This window comes from Pantherophis guttatus, chromosome 3, assembly GCF_059756535.1.
Source record: "Pantherophis guttatus breed Tessera chromosome 3, ASM5975653v1, whole genome shotgun sequence".
NCBI classification, from domain to species: Eukaryota; Metazoa; Chordata; class Lepidosauria; order Squamata; family Colubridae; genus Pantherophis; species Pantherophis guttatus.
In genome coordinates this window covers 120,022,562-120,040,325 of record NC_142065.1, presented here as the reverse complement: position 1 = coordinate 120,040,325, position 17,764 = coordinate 120,022,562, and the positions used below count along the sequence as shown (strand labels likewise).

Sequence of the window (17,764 nt, the reverse complement as noted above, 5' to 3'; positions counted from 1 at the left end):
CTTGGGTGAACAAAAAAAAAATCATTGTAAGGAAGCTAAAAGCATTTAAGAGAATCCAGATTTGCCACACTGATCTATTTATTTTTAATATCTTTTTTGGTCCTGTATAGGTTTCTGAAGCACTCTCTAATCAAATTAAAACATAATCCAAACCAATGAAACTAAAAACCATAGCCAATTAAAATATAAATTTATGTAGGTGGGAAACCAGTGGAGAAGCTGTTTTGATTTACATTTGTTTGTTTGGATAAAGGGGGCCCTTCCTCTCCACCTGAAAAAATAACATTCATTTTTTGTTCCTTTCTACATGCTTTGTGAATGGAAACAAGCAGATGTGTGCTCCCTGGCTTTTGCAGTACAGACAGTTCCGTGCATCATCTTTACAACCTGATTCACATGTTGCTTTACAGCACAAGGTGCCCAGGATCCAATTGAAGTGCTCTCTTCAAACTAAGTTCCTCTGTTTACAGAAGTAAGTACTTGGGCACATGGCAAGAGATAAAAAACTAAAAGCAGACATTGCTCAGGAAATAGCTCTGCCTTGTGCTCTTCCAAGTTATTTTCCTGGCACAATACTGGTTTATGAATCCAGGTTTTGACTGCACACTAAGCTTTAGGCAGTAAAATTATGAAACGTGAGTAATGACCTCTCATCTAACTAATCACAAAGGGAGCACGGTTGTAACTTTGAAAAGGTCAAACGGAATCCTTTACAATTTTTTGCTAACACGATTACTGATTGAATTGGCATATCACACTAGAGTCGACCATGGTTGCTTAATTATAGTTCGTTAAGGAAAACAAGTAGAGTGTTTCGAATATTAGCCATCAAATCAGACCTCAGGTTCACTTTCCAAATCATTTTTGCCCAATCGCCTTTTGCTAAGGAATGGTTTGAAGTGGAATGCATATGCTGCAATTAACAGACACACGTTCTTTCCTATCCTGACGCTATTTTTTTTTTTAAGCGGGGGAGTTTGATTTCTCCGGTCGAACATTTTAGTGGAAAGAGAGGAAGTTGGAAAAGAAAGAAAGCATACACCAATCGGACCCCGCCAAGAAGAGAAGGCTATGATTGATGCTTATTCTGTTTAATCAAGTTTAAAGGTATTTCGAAATACCGTTGTCTTAGCCACTCAGATAACAAAATTTGGAGGCTAGAAATTGATTGACATAATAGCTATCTAATAATATCGAAGCAGTTTCAGGAAGCGAGCTTGCAGGACAAGTGGTGGGCGGGCAGTCTAAACCGCCTCAGCGTGTACTCTCAAAGTATCTTGCTGGTGGGAGGGTGAAGGAGCGCGTGACGAGATTCTAGAGTGACAACCATTTTATCCAATGGGGCTGGAAGCATCGAGAGAATGTGACCAATGGAAAAAGCGAACTGGATTGGCGAGGGCAGCGCGGTGACTGTGGGTTAGATAGGGTGTGAGAAGTTAGTGGCGCTGCTGCTGTGAGGGGACGGAGACGGCGTTTCCCCCCCCCTCCCACGGCTGAAGCTTGGATCAACGCGCGATGCTTACGGACGGCACAGCCGCCCCGACTCCCACCGGCGATGAGGAAATAGACTCGGTGACGCCCCGTGCTGCCCCGGCCGCCATCGTTGAGGCCTCCACGGCCGGGCCTAACCCGTTGGGGTTGCGGGCCGTGCGCCTCTTCGGAGAGGCTGGGCCCTGTGGGCCGATAGGCTCGGCAACAACTTCGGGAGAGGCCGGGGCTGCTGCCGCCGCTGCCGCCCTCGACTTTAAACTGGCGGCCGCTGTCCTGAGAAGTGGGGGCGGCGGTGGATCTGGCAGCGACGAGGACGAAGTGTCTGAGGTGAGAGAGGCCTTCGCTCCCGCCAGGCTATCCGCGGAGGATGGTCGCCGTCTCGAACGGAGCTTCCTGCCGCGCTGGGTGCCAGCCCCGCCCGTCAAGCTCCGGGATCCTTTCTGCAGGCCCTTCTGGTCGCATAAAGGAGGGTGGAGACCCAGCCAGACGCCCCAACACCCAAATCGGGCCCCGGTTGCTTCTCCGATTTTAGTAGTAGGAGGGCCGAGGCCTGCTCTTCTTTCTTGATTCATTGTGTAAAGGGAGAGCAACTGGAGACGAGCCCTACTCGCTCCTTATTAGCCCGTCTCTCTCGCCTTACCTGTTCAGGTCTCGATGATGGCGGAAGCGATCTTCGCTTTCTGCAGAATCTTCTTTCCCGCGCCTGCGAGGGTTTTTATTGTGGAAAGTTGTGCTAATTGCTTTTTCGAGGCTGGCGAGAGATCTGAGAGGATAAGAAAACCTTTTTGTGTTAGTTTTAACGTGTAAATTTAATTCAGATCCGTTTGACTGGAATTGTACTGGTCTTGATAGTTTCGTGTGTGCTTAGATGCAATTGAGGATTCCTTCTCAATGTATGAGTCTAAGCTGCATGTATTTAAGAATGAATGCCAGAAAATTCAGATAGATGATAGTCTGATCTGGATATTCATATGGCTTCTCACATTCAAACTTAAATGTGCCTAACTAGACATGTAGGAGCATCATTTACAGTAGTTTGTACATAATTGTGTGGTTTATTTCCTGAAACGAATAATTGCTTTCAGGTATGTGTGTGTGTGGGGGGGGGGGGCAGCAGATACTATTTTCACCCTGAATATTATTTCTAAGGAGGTATGTGGTAAATGATGTGTTTATTGAAATTTGTTGCATTATTTACTTTCTATTTGTAGCTTCACATACGAAGATATTATAAAATCTTTTAAAAGACCACAGAATAATAGTGATCTTAATAGGAAATTCTGAAGGCATTTATGTGTGGTATAGAGGATGCCATTAGAATTAAAAATTAATTGCAAATATTTGTTGCAAAATTAAGATCTGTTTTCCCAGAAGGATTTAGATAGGATAGCATTAATACATTTAAAGAAAAAAGATTACAGGTAGTCCTTGATTTACAACCATTCATTTAGTGACCATTAAAGTTACAGTGGTACTGAAAAAAGTGACTTAAGACTGTTTTTTACACTTAACAACTGGTTGCGGTATCCCCATGGTCATGTGATCAAAATTTGGATGCTTGGTAGCTGGTTCACATTTATGAAATTTGCAATGTCTCAGGGTCATGTGATTACCTTTTGCAACCTTCTGATGAGCAAAGTCAATGAGAAAGCCGGATTTACTTAGATTTACTAAACAAGTGCCATGATTCACTTAACAACTGTGGCAAGAAAGGTCCTAAAATGGGACAATTTACTTAATCTGTCTTGCTTAACAACAGAAATTTTGGGCTCAATTGTGGTTGTAAGTCAAGGATTTCCTATAATTCATTGTTCTCCAATCTAATGTTTTTCAGAATTATTGAACTCTCACAATAAACTTTCCACAATAAAACTCCTTTAGGAATTTTTGCACACGTGGATGGCACTAGATTGGGCAAGGTTTAATTCATTGGTGCTAGTGCTTGGAAGATAGAATAGAATTCTTTATTGGTCAAGTGTGACTGGACACACAAGAAATTTGTCTCCAGTGCATAAGCTCACAATACTTATTGTACATAATTGAGTACAAATTCTCAATTCCATCCATATGAAACAGAAAAAATAGTTACAGAACAGTCAAGAATATTGTTACATGGCTCTCTACTTGATTTTTTAAAATGGAAATTGATGCTAATTTGATGAGGGCCAGATTATTAAAGCTAACCAGATCTTGGTTTAGTTCTCTGAATTTTATAATGAGCTACTGCAAACAATTTTCTTTAAGCATTTGTCTTTTGAAGGGGATCTTTCTCAGCAGCCTGGTGTTGGATCTGTATACAGAGTGATACAACTGTTAAAGAGAAATGATTATTAAAATATAGGCTATGTATGTTCAATTTACATGGAAATAGTACCGTAAATTGCTATGGCTGTAAGATTTTGAAGTGGTCTGCAGAAAAAGAGCTTTGAAACCAACTTTAGTTTCTATATCAAAAATGTAGATTTCAGTTGTTAATTATTTCATTTTTCATGTTTAGTATTCTTAGGATCAAAAGCTATGCCATGGCCCTGTTTATATTTTAACTTATAATATTTCCTCGTCAGCTTGCCTGTGAATAATCTTCTGTATGACTGCTTCAGATTATTAGTTTGGGTATGATGTTTTACAGTGTCCATGCACATATATGATTAGATATTTGTTGGGTCTGGGGGTTTCATTATTACCTTACTTTGGGGGGGGGAGGAAGCAGCTTTTCAGGCTTGCTAGTCAGACATTTGAAGGTGGGCCATTGGTTAAAATTATGGCCAAGTCAGAATTTAAAATCACAAGTTATAGATACGTTTTGTAGAAAAGTACTCATTTTTGTAGGCCTAAATGACACATTTCACATCTGAGATTAATATAAACTTAATTTACCTTTTCAGATACTTAAGCTGGTTCACTCTATGCTAAACCATAAAATGATTCAGTTTTGAATCATAAAGTAATTCTTGTACAAATCCAGCTATTATAATAAACCAGGGTTTACAAATCTTAATTTAATAGTGCAAAACTAAAATACTAACAAATGACCATGCAAAGGTGGCTGATACACCAGCCAACATAATAAGTGACTAGTAAACTGACTGATTGTAGTTTGCTATATTAGATGATACAGTACCCACTTTACCTGTAATTGCATGAATCAGTCTGGGTTGGTCTTGCACATTGTATACTCACTGAAATAATAGAATTTTAGGATTGGAAGGGACCTTAGAGGTCATGTGATCCAATCCCCTGTCCAATGCAGAACTCTGACCATCCCAAACAAATGGCTATTCAGTTCTAGGAAACCTCTAGTCATGGAACACTACAGTTCAGGAGGAGACTGTTCCATTGCTTAATAGCTCTCACAATTAAGAAATTCCTGATTTCAGATTTGGATCCCTTACTGTAAACTGCCACCCATTGGAAGCTCTTATTTTACTCTTGGTTGCTCTGAAGAATACATCAACACTCTTCTCTGTGTCATTCCTTCATATGTATTGGAAGACTGCTGTCTTATCCCCTATTACTAAGGTGACCAGATTTTAACATTGGTAAAGACGGACACCATTGTGGGCGTGGCTTATTTTGTGGGCATGGCTAGCTGGTCATGTGACTGGGTGGGCGTGGCTAGCTGGTTATGTGACCGGGTGGCCATGGCTATGTGTATAGGGACTACTCAGAGGGCTGAAAAAAGTCATTTCTGACAGGTCCTCGCACTTTTGACTGGTCCTCACACTTATGACCATCCTCACATTTATGCCCGTGCAGCATTCTTAACAACCATGTCACTCATTTCACAACTGCTTCTCTTCACCATGATGACAAGAATAGGGCAAAAGTGTAAAATGTGAGGACAGTCGTAAGTTTGAGGACTGGTCAAAAGTGTGAGGACCAGTCAAAAATAACTTTTTCAGCCCTCTGAGTAGTCCATATGCATAAAAGGATACAGCAATAGAGAGGATGAAGGAAGGGAAGGGAAATTAGAGTAGGAGTGAGGGTAAGAGAGGGAGGAAGAGAGGAGGAGAAGGAGAAAGGAAGAGGAAGTAGGGAGGAGAAGAAGAGGGTGGGGGGAAGAGAAAGTAAGAAGGAAAGAAAAGAGAGAGGTGGTAGGTTTGAGGAGAAAGATTGCTGTACAATAAAAAAGATGAAAGGGAAGAAAGCCAACCCCAAACAAATATAAAGATATTAAGATAAAGAATGAATTGTTAAACTTTAAAAAATAAAAGAGAACAAATATGAATAAATAGCAATAATTAGAAACACACATACAAACATACAATGTATTTTCTTTGGACAGAATATTTGGCAGGTTCACAAATTTAAACTGTTTAGTCATTTCAATTAAATTTACAATTTCTATATTTCCTTTTTGCCATATTTATTCCTCATCTATTTTTTTTTAAAAAACAATATTACCCTTCATCCTCATCTCTAATCTTAATCAAATTCAATTTTTCCCTTCTATTCTATATTATACCCCTTCCCATTGTCATCTATTTTTATATCCATCCTCACATTGGTTAATTATGTAATTATGTAATACAGTTGTTTAATACAAATTCAACATTTTAATATAAATCAATTAGTTATATAACTATCTTTTTTGTATATTAATCAATATGAACATGAATATTCCAATTATTTCCATGCAATCCAATTTCTTATAATCAATTAATTATATTTACCAATAATAATAAACCAAATAATTTCCCCCATATATTCCTCGAAACCACAACTTAACCATTTCTGCTTTCAACACAATATACAATTAATAGTATCTCAATTATTACAATTCCCTAGTTAAATAGAGCTTTTTTTCTTTTGTGTTTTAAAATCTTGAACTCTCCTCCTAAATTTCCCATTGTTTGCAGTGTTGCACCTACCTTTTTTGGTGAGGAAAAAGAAAAAGAAATCTCTCTCTGCCTCATTTTGTCACGTTGCACCAAAGACCCTGCTTTCGCTTTTTCAGCATAGCTAGGGGAAAAAAAATCTGCTCCAGGAACTCTTTACACTGATCACCTGTAGGGCGGCCCTTTGAAGCCCCGCGGCAAGAGTTTAAACAGTTTTTTTTCCCTCTAGCCATCAGCTGGGGCTCAGGAGGCAGAATGAAAAATTGGGACTTTTTTAAAATGCCGCGGGACGCGGGACAAATTGCTGAAAATCGGGACTGTCCCGCCAAAAGCGAGACGTCTGGTCACCTTACCTATTACCCTTCTCTTTTTAGGCTAAACATATCAAATTCCTTTAACTGTTTTTCATAGGATTTAGCCTCCAAGTCCCTTACCATTTTTATTACTTTTCTTTGCACTCTCCAGTTTCTCAGCATCTTTTTGTCCTACTGCAACTGTGCACCATACAGTCATATATCAGTTCTCATGATTTTGTCATACCTCTTGGTACAGCCTAAAACTGCATGCTGTTTTGGTAACTGCAGTATATTGCTGTTCATGCTATGATGAGAAAAATACATAGGTGAGCGGGGTGTAGATAATTGCAGGAAGAAAGTTAATTGAATTCTTACTGTTCCCTTTCTATTCTTAAAATCACTTAAAGTTGCATTTCATGGGGTAGTTCCCTGTTTAAAGGAAGATTGCAACTGGGATCTGCCACATCACCCACAAAGTGGAGTTTTTTTTAAAAAAGAGAACACTAAGGAGAAAGCAGCTTTTTTCTGCCAATTATCTACCTTCTCTCCCCCCCCTCCATCTGATTTCAGAGCTAGATTCCAACTGGGAGGAAAAGCTTAGAAAACAAACGGAGTAAGTGAGCCATGTGTGAGGGAGGCTAGGATTTACTCACCATACCACTATGAATTTGACCCACTATTAAATATGTAATTGTACACAATTGTTTAAATGTTACTGTCCTATATTTGCTGCCATCATATTTGTACTAGAGAAGATTCTTAAAAGCTTCAGTCTGATTATCCATTTAGAAAAGTTTATTCATCAAGGCAAGGACTTGATTCAAACAAAACATTAATCTATAATGTGGCTTGCTTGTTTGTAACTGAAAATTTGAAACTAGCAATTGGCATTTCTAAACTCTGATGTGTCTTTAGTGATTATGTCAAGGAAAAAATCCTCCTGAGCGCTCCACAAAATGTCAGGGTTCTCTCAATGCATTTAGAAACCATTTATCCATTGATTTGATGCACTTTTTTCAATAACATTTAGCAAAATAATTGGGTTTGTGTTGGATGAATTCAAATTCTAAATACCAAACAACTAAACCGTTCATAAACTCAATGAATGTAAATGTAATCTGTGATCAGTACTTGTCAAATCTATCTCTTGAAACAATCAGTAGATCTTTACAAAATGCAATTACAGTAGTTCCTTGTTTTTTCTTAATACCTATTATTAAATAGTTTTGTTATAAACCGTATTTCCATTTGCACTTTGGTAGTAGCTGCATCTGAGCCAGTTTGATGGCTCAGGCTAAGGCATCAGTCTAGAAACATGGAGATCATGAGTTCTAGTCCTGCCTTGGGCATGAAGCCAGCTAGTTAACCTTTGGCCAGTCGTTTTCTTTCAGCCCTAGGAAGGAGGAAAATTGGAGAACTTTCAATTTTTATGACAACATAGATAGAAGATCAGTATTAACTTATGAGGCAGTGGTGAGCCAAGGACCTGAATTTACTAGCAGTGGTATGAAGTGGCTTGCAATATTTTCTGACTTTCACATTTTTATGAATGTGAATTTTTATGAACCACCACCACCCCACTAAATAAGCAGAATCTGCTTTTTTTTTTTTTTTGCATAGAACTATATATGTTTTAGCATGGAAATCAAGTTCCTTGGTTCAGAATTCTTATATGTTTTATTAAATCAAACCAGATTATGCATTTTATTGTTTATGTATATGCTCTATTATCCTTACAAATAATTCCAATGTGGGGATATAGTTAACTTTTAAAAAATAAAATGTTTTAAAAGCTACAGTTCAAAAAAAATCCAGTAAAAACATTAAAATGTTTTACCCATAAATTCCTTAAGTATCTGAAACAAGGCAACAGTGCCAAAAAAAGTGCAGAATTTAATTAAGCTTAGGTGAACAGATACAGTGAATAAGATGTTTTTCTCATATTGCTAATATAGTGAACTGTCAGATGTGATTCTTTCAAGAAGGCATCATCATTAAATCTTTTAAGTGATGAGCAGGTGTCTCAGACAGCAGGTGCTCCATCAGATATTTCTAAATATTGTATTTGTATATCATCCTGAAATTAAAGTAATGGCTAACTAATAGCCTGTTGAAACCCTTTAGAATGAGTATGACATGACTGGCATGGTATGGGTGAGCATAGCCTTTGCATATTTTGTGTAAACTATAACTTATGGAATAGCTTGATCTGGTCTTGGAACTTTGAATGGATTAGTGTGGTCAAGTTATTCTTGGTCAACAAAGGCCATTATTGGAGCTTGAAGAAAGCACTCCATATTATGGAGTTTCACAAGCCTAAAATCTGCCCCGGTAGTAAAGCCCAATACTTTTGTGTCTCTTCATAAATGAGAATAATTGCAGAATTCTTGGGTAGTAATTTAATAAGGTTGGAAATAGGATTTGAATTTACAAAATCATTTTTAGCTTTTTTTGTAGTCAACCTATACTAGTCAGGGACTTGAAAGTTGAAATTACTATTTTTACAGTCATGCTTTAATATAGTTTTAGCATCTAATGGCAGATTACTGTTTAGTCCATCTCCTTGAAATATCAGTAAGATCAGCATAGTACAATTCCTTACAAAAATGTAAAAAGAGTTTTAACAAATCTGTACTGTTTAAGATTTGTCTCTAAAATCCTAAAAAAGAGTTTACTGCCGAACTAATCAAACAAGTTAATTTATATTTATATAAGAATGCAGAGGAAATGATAGGATGAAACTTAGCTTTAGTGTTGCGGATGCTTGGATTGCTCTGATCAGTGACAAATTAAAGTCAGGTTCACTTCCTAGCAAGCCTCGTACCAAAGATGCAATCAGAGCTATATAAATACTTATACGTAAGGGGCAGGGCAATAGAATCAAATGTTTCCAATTAGGTATTTCTATTTAACTTTTTCAGGCAAAAGCAAAGACAAATACAGAGGAAAACTGATAAGCTAGAAGCTGCTTTTTCAGTGTCTTTTTACACATATAACCATAATTAACAAGATAATCTTACTGCAGCAAAGATAAGTTTCATTTATGAATTGACAATGAACAAAAATCTCAACTGAAATTATACCACAAGGATAGACCATAGAACACCGGACTAAATCAACTCTTTAATGTGCATAGTTCTTAAGGAAACACTGTAAAGCAGCTGACATGTTTTTACTTCAAAAACAATACTGACATAGTTGTAGGAGTACCTCCTACAAAGTATTTTGTATATGTCTTCCCAGGTGTTGAGGTTGAGAAGGCAACCACCAAGTATTTCAATAATCTTATGCTTAATAATTTCCCATCCTTTTCCCATTTTTTTAAAAAAACATGACTTAAGATTTTTATAGTTCTTTAGATTACATTAAGTGTAATTAACCCAAGTACCTAGGGAGTTTTTCTCAAGACAATAGATTTTTCTGGAGGATTACATCATTCTATGCCACGGTGTGTAGTGGTCTGCCAGGAAGCTTGAGGATGTACTTTGCTAGATCAGCAAATCTTACGATCAATGCAATTGTATAAAAATTAAATACATTTATTCTTTTTTGAGTAGGTATTGCTTTAGACAGATTTCTTCCATTGGCTCTAAAAATTACACTTAGTGTTCAGATGTTATTGCATAGTTTTTGAACAACTAGCAAGTATTTCTTTATGGAGGGTATGCCAATTTCCTCTAGCTTTTCTCCAGATATGAAAACAAAATCACATTTCTTAAACTTATCACATGCTATATATGAATCTTCATATGTGAGATTATGTATTTTCCAGCTGAAAAATTAAACATTGATTAAAATAACTTGGCAATATCAACTTGAACTTTTTAAAACCTAAAAATGTTCGAACAGAAAATAGGGCAGAATTATAATAATACATTAAACTTGTATGCTACCTGATATTGAATCTGGATGGCTCACAACAATCCAACAAAGAAATAAAAATCAGTAAAGAATAGATAAAAAATAAAACATCCGAGGCATTATGAAAGGGGTCCACCTCTTCAAAGGCCTGAGTGAAAAGCCAGTTCTTTACAGATCATCTAAATGACAACAAGGCATCATGTGACCACAACAGATTTATGACCTCACTTCAGTGGTTGTCATTATACAAATCACCCAAGATTGTTAAGCAAGACATCCTGTGACTTTGCAATTTTACTAGTGACTTCTCCATTGACGTTGCTTATCAGAAGCTGGCAATCAAGTGCACAAAGATTAATCGTGACTGTGGAACAGTGCAATGTTTGTAAATGTTACTAGTGGTGAAGCACACGAATTTCGCTTATGTGACTGCAGGGACATTGTGACAATCATTAAGTGCAAGGATTGGTCATAAAGTTTTTCAGTACTGTTCTAATTTAAACAGTTGTTAAGCAGAACAATCATTACATGAGGACTACCTGTTTCCTCAGGTCTGGATGGCCTATACCTGTGATGGTGAACCTATGGCACGTGTGCCACAGGTGGCACATGAAGACATATCAGTGGGCACGCGAGCTCAGCTCCGGTGTGCATGTGTGCGCTGGCCAACTGATTTTCGGACCTTCTGGGCCCACCAAAAGTAGGGAAACGGGCTGTTTCCTGCCTCCGGAGGGCCTGCGGGGTGGTGGGGAAGGCCCGTTTTTCTCTCTCACTTGGCTCCAGAGCCGCTCTATGAGTTTGGGGAGGGCAAAAACGGCCTTCCCTGTTCTGTCCCCGTCTCACACACGCACACCAGCAGTCGACCAAGAGTTAAACCAGTAGACAAGAATTTCCTTTGATAACAGAATTGGCAGCAACCCAGTGGCTGCTTTCCAACAGTTTTTTACTTACAAAGGGAGGTTTATCTCTTCCGACCGAAAACATCAAAGTCCACAAAAGCCAAAGAATAGTCAAGTCCATCCAAAAAATCAGTCCAAGCAGAGCATATAACAAAGTTCCAGAAATGCAGAATGACTTGCTAGCTTTCAGTTTTGTCCGTCACAAAGCCTGAATGGCCACCACACCCCCTTTTATCCCCTGTGGGGTGTGGTCCAGTGACTCAGCTTAATCTCTGGCACTCCTCCTTCTCTGTTGCATGCGCTTGTCTTTCCGACGCTGTCGGGGATCCAGCCAAGATTTATCTCCGTCGCTGTCTAACTGCGGCTGCTCGGAAATGCCTGGCTCCTGGCCTATCTCTTCTCCTTCAGAAGACACCTGAGGCATTGCCAGAGAGGAGGGTCCTGGAGAGGGAGGCCTTGCCAACTTCTCTCCTTCACTTTCGGAGTCTTCTCCGTCCGATAAGATGGGCTTGGGGGTCGGAGTCACAACATTCCCTGCCTTCCCTGGAGGCCCTCTGGAGGCCAGAAACGGCCCGTTTCCCAACTTCCGGTTGGACAGGAAGTGACACCCCCCCGGGCACGCGATGGCAAAAAGGTTAGCCATCACTAGCCTATACACAGAGTCACTGACTCTTGGTAGAACTCAGTTGGAGACAGTTCCTCCCCATCCAAACCTGCATAATCCTTGTCCTGGGACTGTAAATATTAAAATATTGTAATGTAGATTAGCAGAATTTTCTGAGCTTCGATTAGCCCTTTCAGCGTTCCTAGCATAGAACAAAACAGATTGTTCAAAGATATGTTCTAACCTCAGGACAAAGTGAGAAATTCTCTTCAACATAAACTGTTCTTATATCCCAAAATTATTTTTTTTAGTAATTCCACATCATGGCGACTTGGAGTGCAGTATGTAATGAAACATAGATTGTATCTTGTGCTATTTGATAATGCTGTTTGTGGGCAAGGAGAATTAGGGAGAGTCCATTAACTACCTGTTCTGAGTTTGAGAATAATTTTGAACTGTTTGCAGAGAGATGTAAAATCTTGGGTTTTACAAATATGGAGTCAACTGTTATCTACCCAGGCATTCCCTACCCTGTTTTGCAAAAGTTGGTGATACAAGAGAACCAGTTTGGTAGAGGTTAAAGTGATGGTGCAAAAACCAGGAGACTATGAGTTCTAGTCCCACCTTAGACATGTAAAACCAGCTGGGTAATTTTGGGCCAGTCTCTCTTTCTCATTAAACAGGATTGTTGTTGTGGTGAAAATAGGAGGAGAAAGAAATATTAAGTATGTTTGCTGCCTTGAGTATTTATAAGGTAATAAACATAGGATTCTAAAATTCAGATAAATAAATAATGCATATTTAATTAATAATTATAGGAAGTATTGACAAGGGAAGAAAAAACCTTTTTATCCATACTTTCCGATAACAATTTAGGGATTAGAAAGAAGTTTCCTTTGCTTGATTCACAACAAGATGGTAGTAAAGGGTCCAGAATGCAGTTTCAAGGACAGTATTGTATGCAATTGCTTTTTATTTATTTATTTATTTATTTTTCATATTTGTATACCGCCCTACTCCCGAAGAACTCAGGGCGGTGAACAGCCATAATAAATACAAATACATATAGAAGTTAAAAACTATTAAGAAACAGATTAACAGATTTTGAGCTGGATATAAAAGATCTACACCCATTACAGAATACAGATCAGCAGAGTTTAGACAAGATGCCTTGTGAGACTGCTTTAGCATTTGCATAGGCATCTCCCTCCCTCCCTCTACACACACACACACACACACACACACACACACACACACACACACACGGATGCGGTGGCTCAGTGGCTAAGACGCTGAGCTTGTCGATCGAAAGGACGGCAGTTCAGCGGTTCGAATCCTTAGTGCTGCATAATAGGGTGAGCTCCCGTTACCTGTCCCAGCTTTTGCCAACCTAGCAGTTCGAAAGTACATAAAAATACAAGTAGAAAAATAGGGACCACCTTTGGTGGGAAGGTAACAGCGTTCCGTGCGCCTTTGGCATTTAGTCATGCCGGCCACATGACCGAGACATCTTCGGACAGCGCTGGCTCTTCAGTTTGAAACGGAGATGAGCACCGCCCCCTAGAGTTGGGAATGATTAGCACATATGTGCAAGGGGAACCTTTACCTTTATATACATATACATATACATAGATACATACATATGAGAGAGAGAGATTGCAGATTATTTCTTATGTACCAACTCTACCTATAAATACCCCATATATCATTTTGCAAAGATATATGGGATAATTATGAATAGTAGAACATAACACCATTATAAATTTAATCTCAGTTTCAGTGATGTCTTTGTATTTTACCTCTCCCATTTCATGGTCAGGTGGTGGAGCAAGAAGATAATCTGCAAGTGTTTATAATAGATTCTTTTAAAAGTTTTTCTGTATATGCTTATAAATCCATCACAGTTAATCCAATTTTGGAGTGTATTTTAGAACCTAAAATTTTTAGCTTAATCATGAGTATATATATATGTTCAAAATAAAACCAATATTATAAAAGTATTATTTTCTCAATGAAGATCACAATGAAGATTGTGATCAATCTTTGATCATTGTGATCAATCAAAGATTCTCAATGAAGATCACTTAGTATCTATCGTCTCATCCTTCCTAGTACCTATCTCTTCCCACTTATGACTATAACCATGTTGCTTGTGTCTTTACAGTTTATATTGTTTTATTTGTTTCCTAGTATGATTTGATTGCTTATTAGTAATCTATGACTAATAAGTGTTGTATCTTATGATTCTTCATGAATGTATTTTATTTTTCTTTATGTACAAATTCCTTGTGTGTCCAATCACACTTGGCCAATAAAGAATTCTATTCTATTCTATTCAAACTGTTAAAGAAAAGGCAGAACTATCACACAGAAATGATAGGCTGCATTTGATAGGTGTTACTATTTTGCAATAAGTGTTAGAAAACTAATTGTTTGATATAGGAATTTTAAAAATGTTTACAACATTTATAAAACTCATTTTCTTCCTTGGCCTCGTTTCATCAGTTGATATTTCTTAGTACGTACAAATCCCCTCTTTAATTTATTGGCCATATTGTGTAAAGCAAGGGATCAAGCTCTTGTCTTGAACTCCATTGTTCTCTACAATGGAACACTTGAACCATTTCAAGTATTGTTTTGTTTGATTATTTGATTATAGAATACTCAAAGAATACTCAAAGATTTTTGTTCTGTGAACACAACCTACATGAAACATTCCAATGGAATGCTTCAGTAGAGCTGTTTTTTTCTCAGCTCAGCTCCTCCCCCCCCATTTCATGCATGCTCTACCGTGTTTCCCCGAAAATAAGACAGGGTCTTATTTTCTTTTGAACCCTGAAATAAAAGGCTTGGCCTTATTATTGGGGGTCTTATTATTTTGGGGGTGCTCATGGTTGCTGCTCTGTTGCACTCCTGTGGCAGCACAACACTGCTGCCCGAGGCTGTGCTTGTGTTCTCACGTCCCTGTGCCTGGCTCTTCAGGAGCCTGCTTCCAAGAGAGCAGCTGCCCGGCACCTTTTGCCACTTGGTGCCCACCCAGCGGACACCCCCCTCTCTGGCCAGGCAGAGCGCCACTCACCGACCGAGCGGTATCCTAGGATCACTATGAAGGTGAAGCTGGTGAGCACCAGGTCATTGAGGAGTCCGTGCCACTGCCATCCCAGCACTGAGGCTGGCTTCCTCTGTGGTTTCCAAACCCTGGCTGGAAGCTGCTGGAAGCGGAGAAGAGGCCGGTCGGGTCAGCTGCCTGCTGCTGAGTCTTCAGGAGCCAGGGCAGAGAGTCTTCCGGCAGCCGGGGCAGAGAGGTGTTGAAGGGTAAAGGGAGCCGCAGCCCCGCATGGGGAGTCCATGCCGCCACCATCCCAGCACTGAGGATGACTTCCTCTGCGGCTTCCAAACCCCGGCCTCTTCTCCGCTTCCAGCTGGGGTTTGGAAGCCGCAGAGGGGGGTGTCCACTGGGTGGGCACCAAGTGGCAAGAAGTGCCAGGCTGTTCTCTTGCGAGCGGGGCGGGAATTTTCAGGCAAGGTGGATGGATGGATGGATGGATGGATGGATGGATGGCGGGTGAGCACCAAGAACTCTGGGGTAGCTCCCAATCAGCTCAGCTGATCCACGGGTTGCCATTAAGGAGTCCAGCTGCCATTAGCTGACCGGTGAAAGGGAAGGGCTGCCTTCTGTGCTCCCCACGCCCAACCCTTCACTAGGGCTTTTTTTCAGAGGAGGGCATATATTTAAGCCCACCCCAAAAATCAGGCTTGGCCTTATTTTCAGGACATGTCGTATTTTCAGGGAAACACGATACTAAAAACACTTTTTTACCTATTTAAATAATAAAAAATACAGAAGCTGTTAATTTTAAAATACCTTTGTATTTTTACTAAATGTAATAATGAACTGTTCCATGGGATAGCAACTACAAAGATTTATTCGTTTGAAACTCAGAAATGTTTATATTGTACATGTTACTATTTATAAAACAATACATGTTTTGGACATGAAAGATTTCTCCAATGGCACAAAGAATATTTCTGTATTAGCACTAAATTGTACCTAGAATTCTTCCCATGTCAGTTCAAACCACATTTCTTTCTTAAAGTAATTCATAAACAAATACTAATTAACTCATAGAGTATCTAGTCTTCCCTTTTCTAGTTGATAAAACATAAGGAAAAAGAGGAGAGGGACATAGTAAACTTGACAGAACATAAGAGTACTACTGGACTAATAGTGAATTTTGTTCTTCATAAAAATGTAAATACTTATATTCACATTTTGTAGTTATTAGAAAGTTGGGTAAAGAAAAGAGGTTTTTGCATGCTTAATGTGGGTTCTAGATTTCTGAACTAAGGAAGCAACTTTATCCCAGCTTGCAGCCCACTTAAATCTGTTAAAATTATTCTAAATGCTGTGTTATATATGATGCATGGTTTGGTCAAGTAATAACATTAAAATTCACTAAGAGTAAGTGAGAAGCTTCAATGGAAAAAAAAAGAAGTGATCATGGTGGTGGTGTGTATGGCAAAGTTTGGGCTTAAACAGTAATGATAAGAGTAGCAAAGTATGTATGTTTCTATTGTTTCTACAGATTTCTTCCCTTTAGCCCTTTACAGATAACCAGACTCTTTATAGATATACTCATTTATATCCACTTCAAAGATACGACCACATATATCTGCTCAGGATTAGATATCAGTTGGGCATAACTAGAAGTTTATAGAGTGGCATCTTGAAATCTCAAGATTCTTCGGAGCTTGAGGAACCTGCATAAATACGTTAGATCCTTATACTACAAAAGCTCTGCCATCTATGCACTGGACCTATGGCTAGGGTTGGTATAGTTAGCTGGATATGAGAAATTTTCAATGCCTCTTTGAGGTACAGTGATTTAATATTAGTGTTGTAAGATATTTTAATGAGATCTCTCTTGATCTAATCAGGTTAGACAATGTCTGCTAACCTTGAATCCCTTGTTTTTGAAGTAGGTTTTTAAGGTGGTGGAGAATTAACTGACAGCATGATTATCGCAGAATTGTTTTTAGTAAGATTTACTAAATTCCAGGCACTAAATGAACAATTTCTCATTTAAAGCTAGTATATCTCCACATTTGGGCAGAGAAATTTGATTTTTTAAAAAAGAGCCTTCCTTTGTTCCAGTAAGGAACGAGTCTTGAATTTGCACCTGGCTGTTTTTCATAACGGTCTCATGACTGGTTTAATTCTTATAGCATCTTATCCCTCGAGCTCTCTTCCTCTCCTTCTTAGGATGTGGAAAGTCTGTATTTCCATACTCCAGGAAAAATCTACAGTTGAACCATAACATCAAATAATCATTAGAGGAAATTGATAATCTAAATGGATGGAGAGAGTATGGTCTGACTAGATTATTCAATTCTGTTTGATGCCATCAGCCATTATGTCCCTCTGTCAGTTTCACTTTTATCTTAGTGGCCAACTATCAGATAGTAATGGAGGAAAAGCAATTGAACCTGTGTTTCCTGTCTCCCAAGCATTAAATCACTGGGACAGGAAATCCCTGTTAGGCATCCTCAGATGTACGAAGTAAAGAAGATGACCTTGATGGAAATATGCAGGAGTTGCTGCCTAGGAACAAAGAGCTAGAGCACTCTCTAAGCCCCAGAATAGCCAGATAACATACAGAAGAGACTCAGATAGATGCTGCCCTAATTCATTGAACTATATTGATATCAGCCCCACTAAATGGGCCAGATTGCAAGTTCAACTCCACCTTTGAAAGTACATTATTGAAATTGATT

General features: G+C 38.9%; 1 protein-coding gene across 9 annotated transcripts in view; it reads left to right on the top strand.

Annotated features, from left to right (window-relative positions):
- Positions 1-1,287: 1,287 nt before the first annotated feature.
- ANKHD1 (ankyrin repeat and KH domain containing 1) overlaps positions 1,288-17,764 on the top strand; it is a 165,294-nt gene continuing 148,817 nt past the window's right edge. For all 9 annotated transcript variants that reach the window (XM_087891231.1, XM_034411667.3, XM_034411663.3 and 6 more), the window contains exon 1: positions 1,288-1,818. In XM_087891231.1, coding sequence (XP_087747357.1) covers positions 1,516-1,818 — 303 coding nt within the window. In that variant the 5' untranslated portion in view covers positions 1,288-1,515. The remainder of the gene's footprint in view (positions 1,819-17,764) is intronic.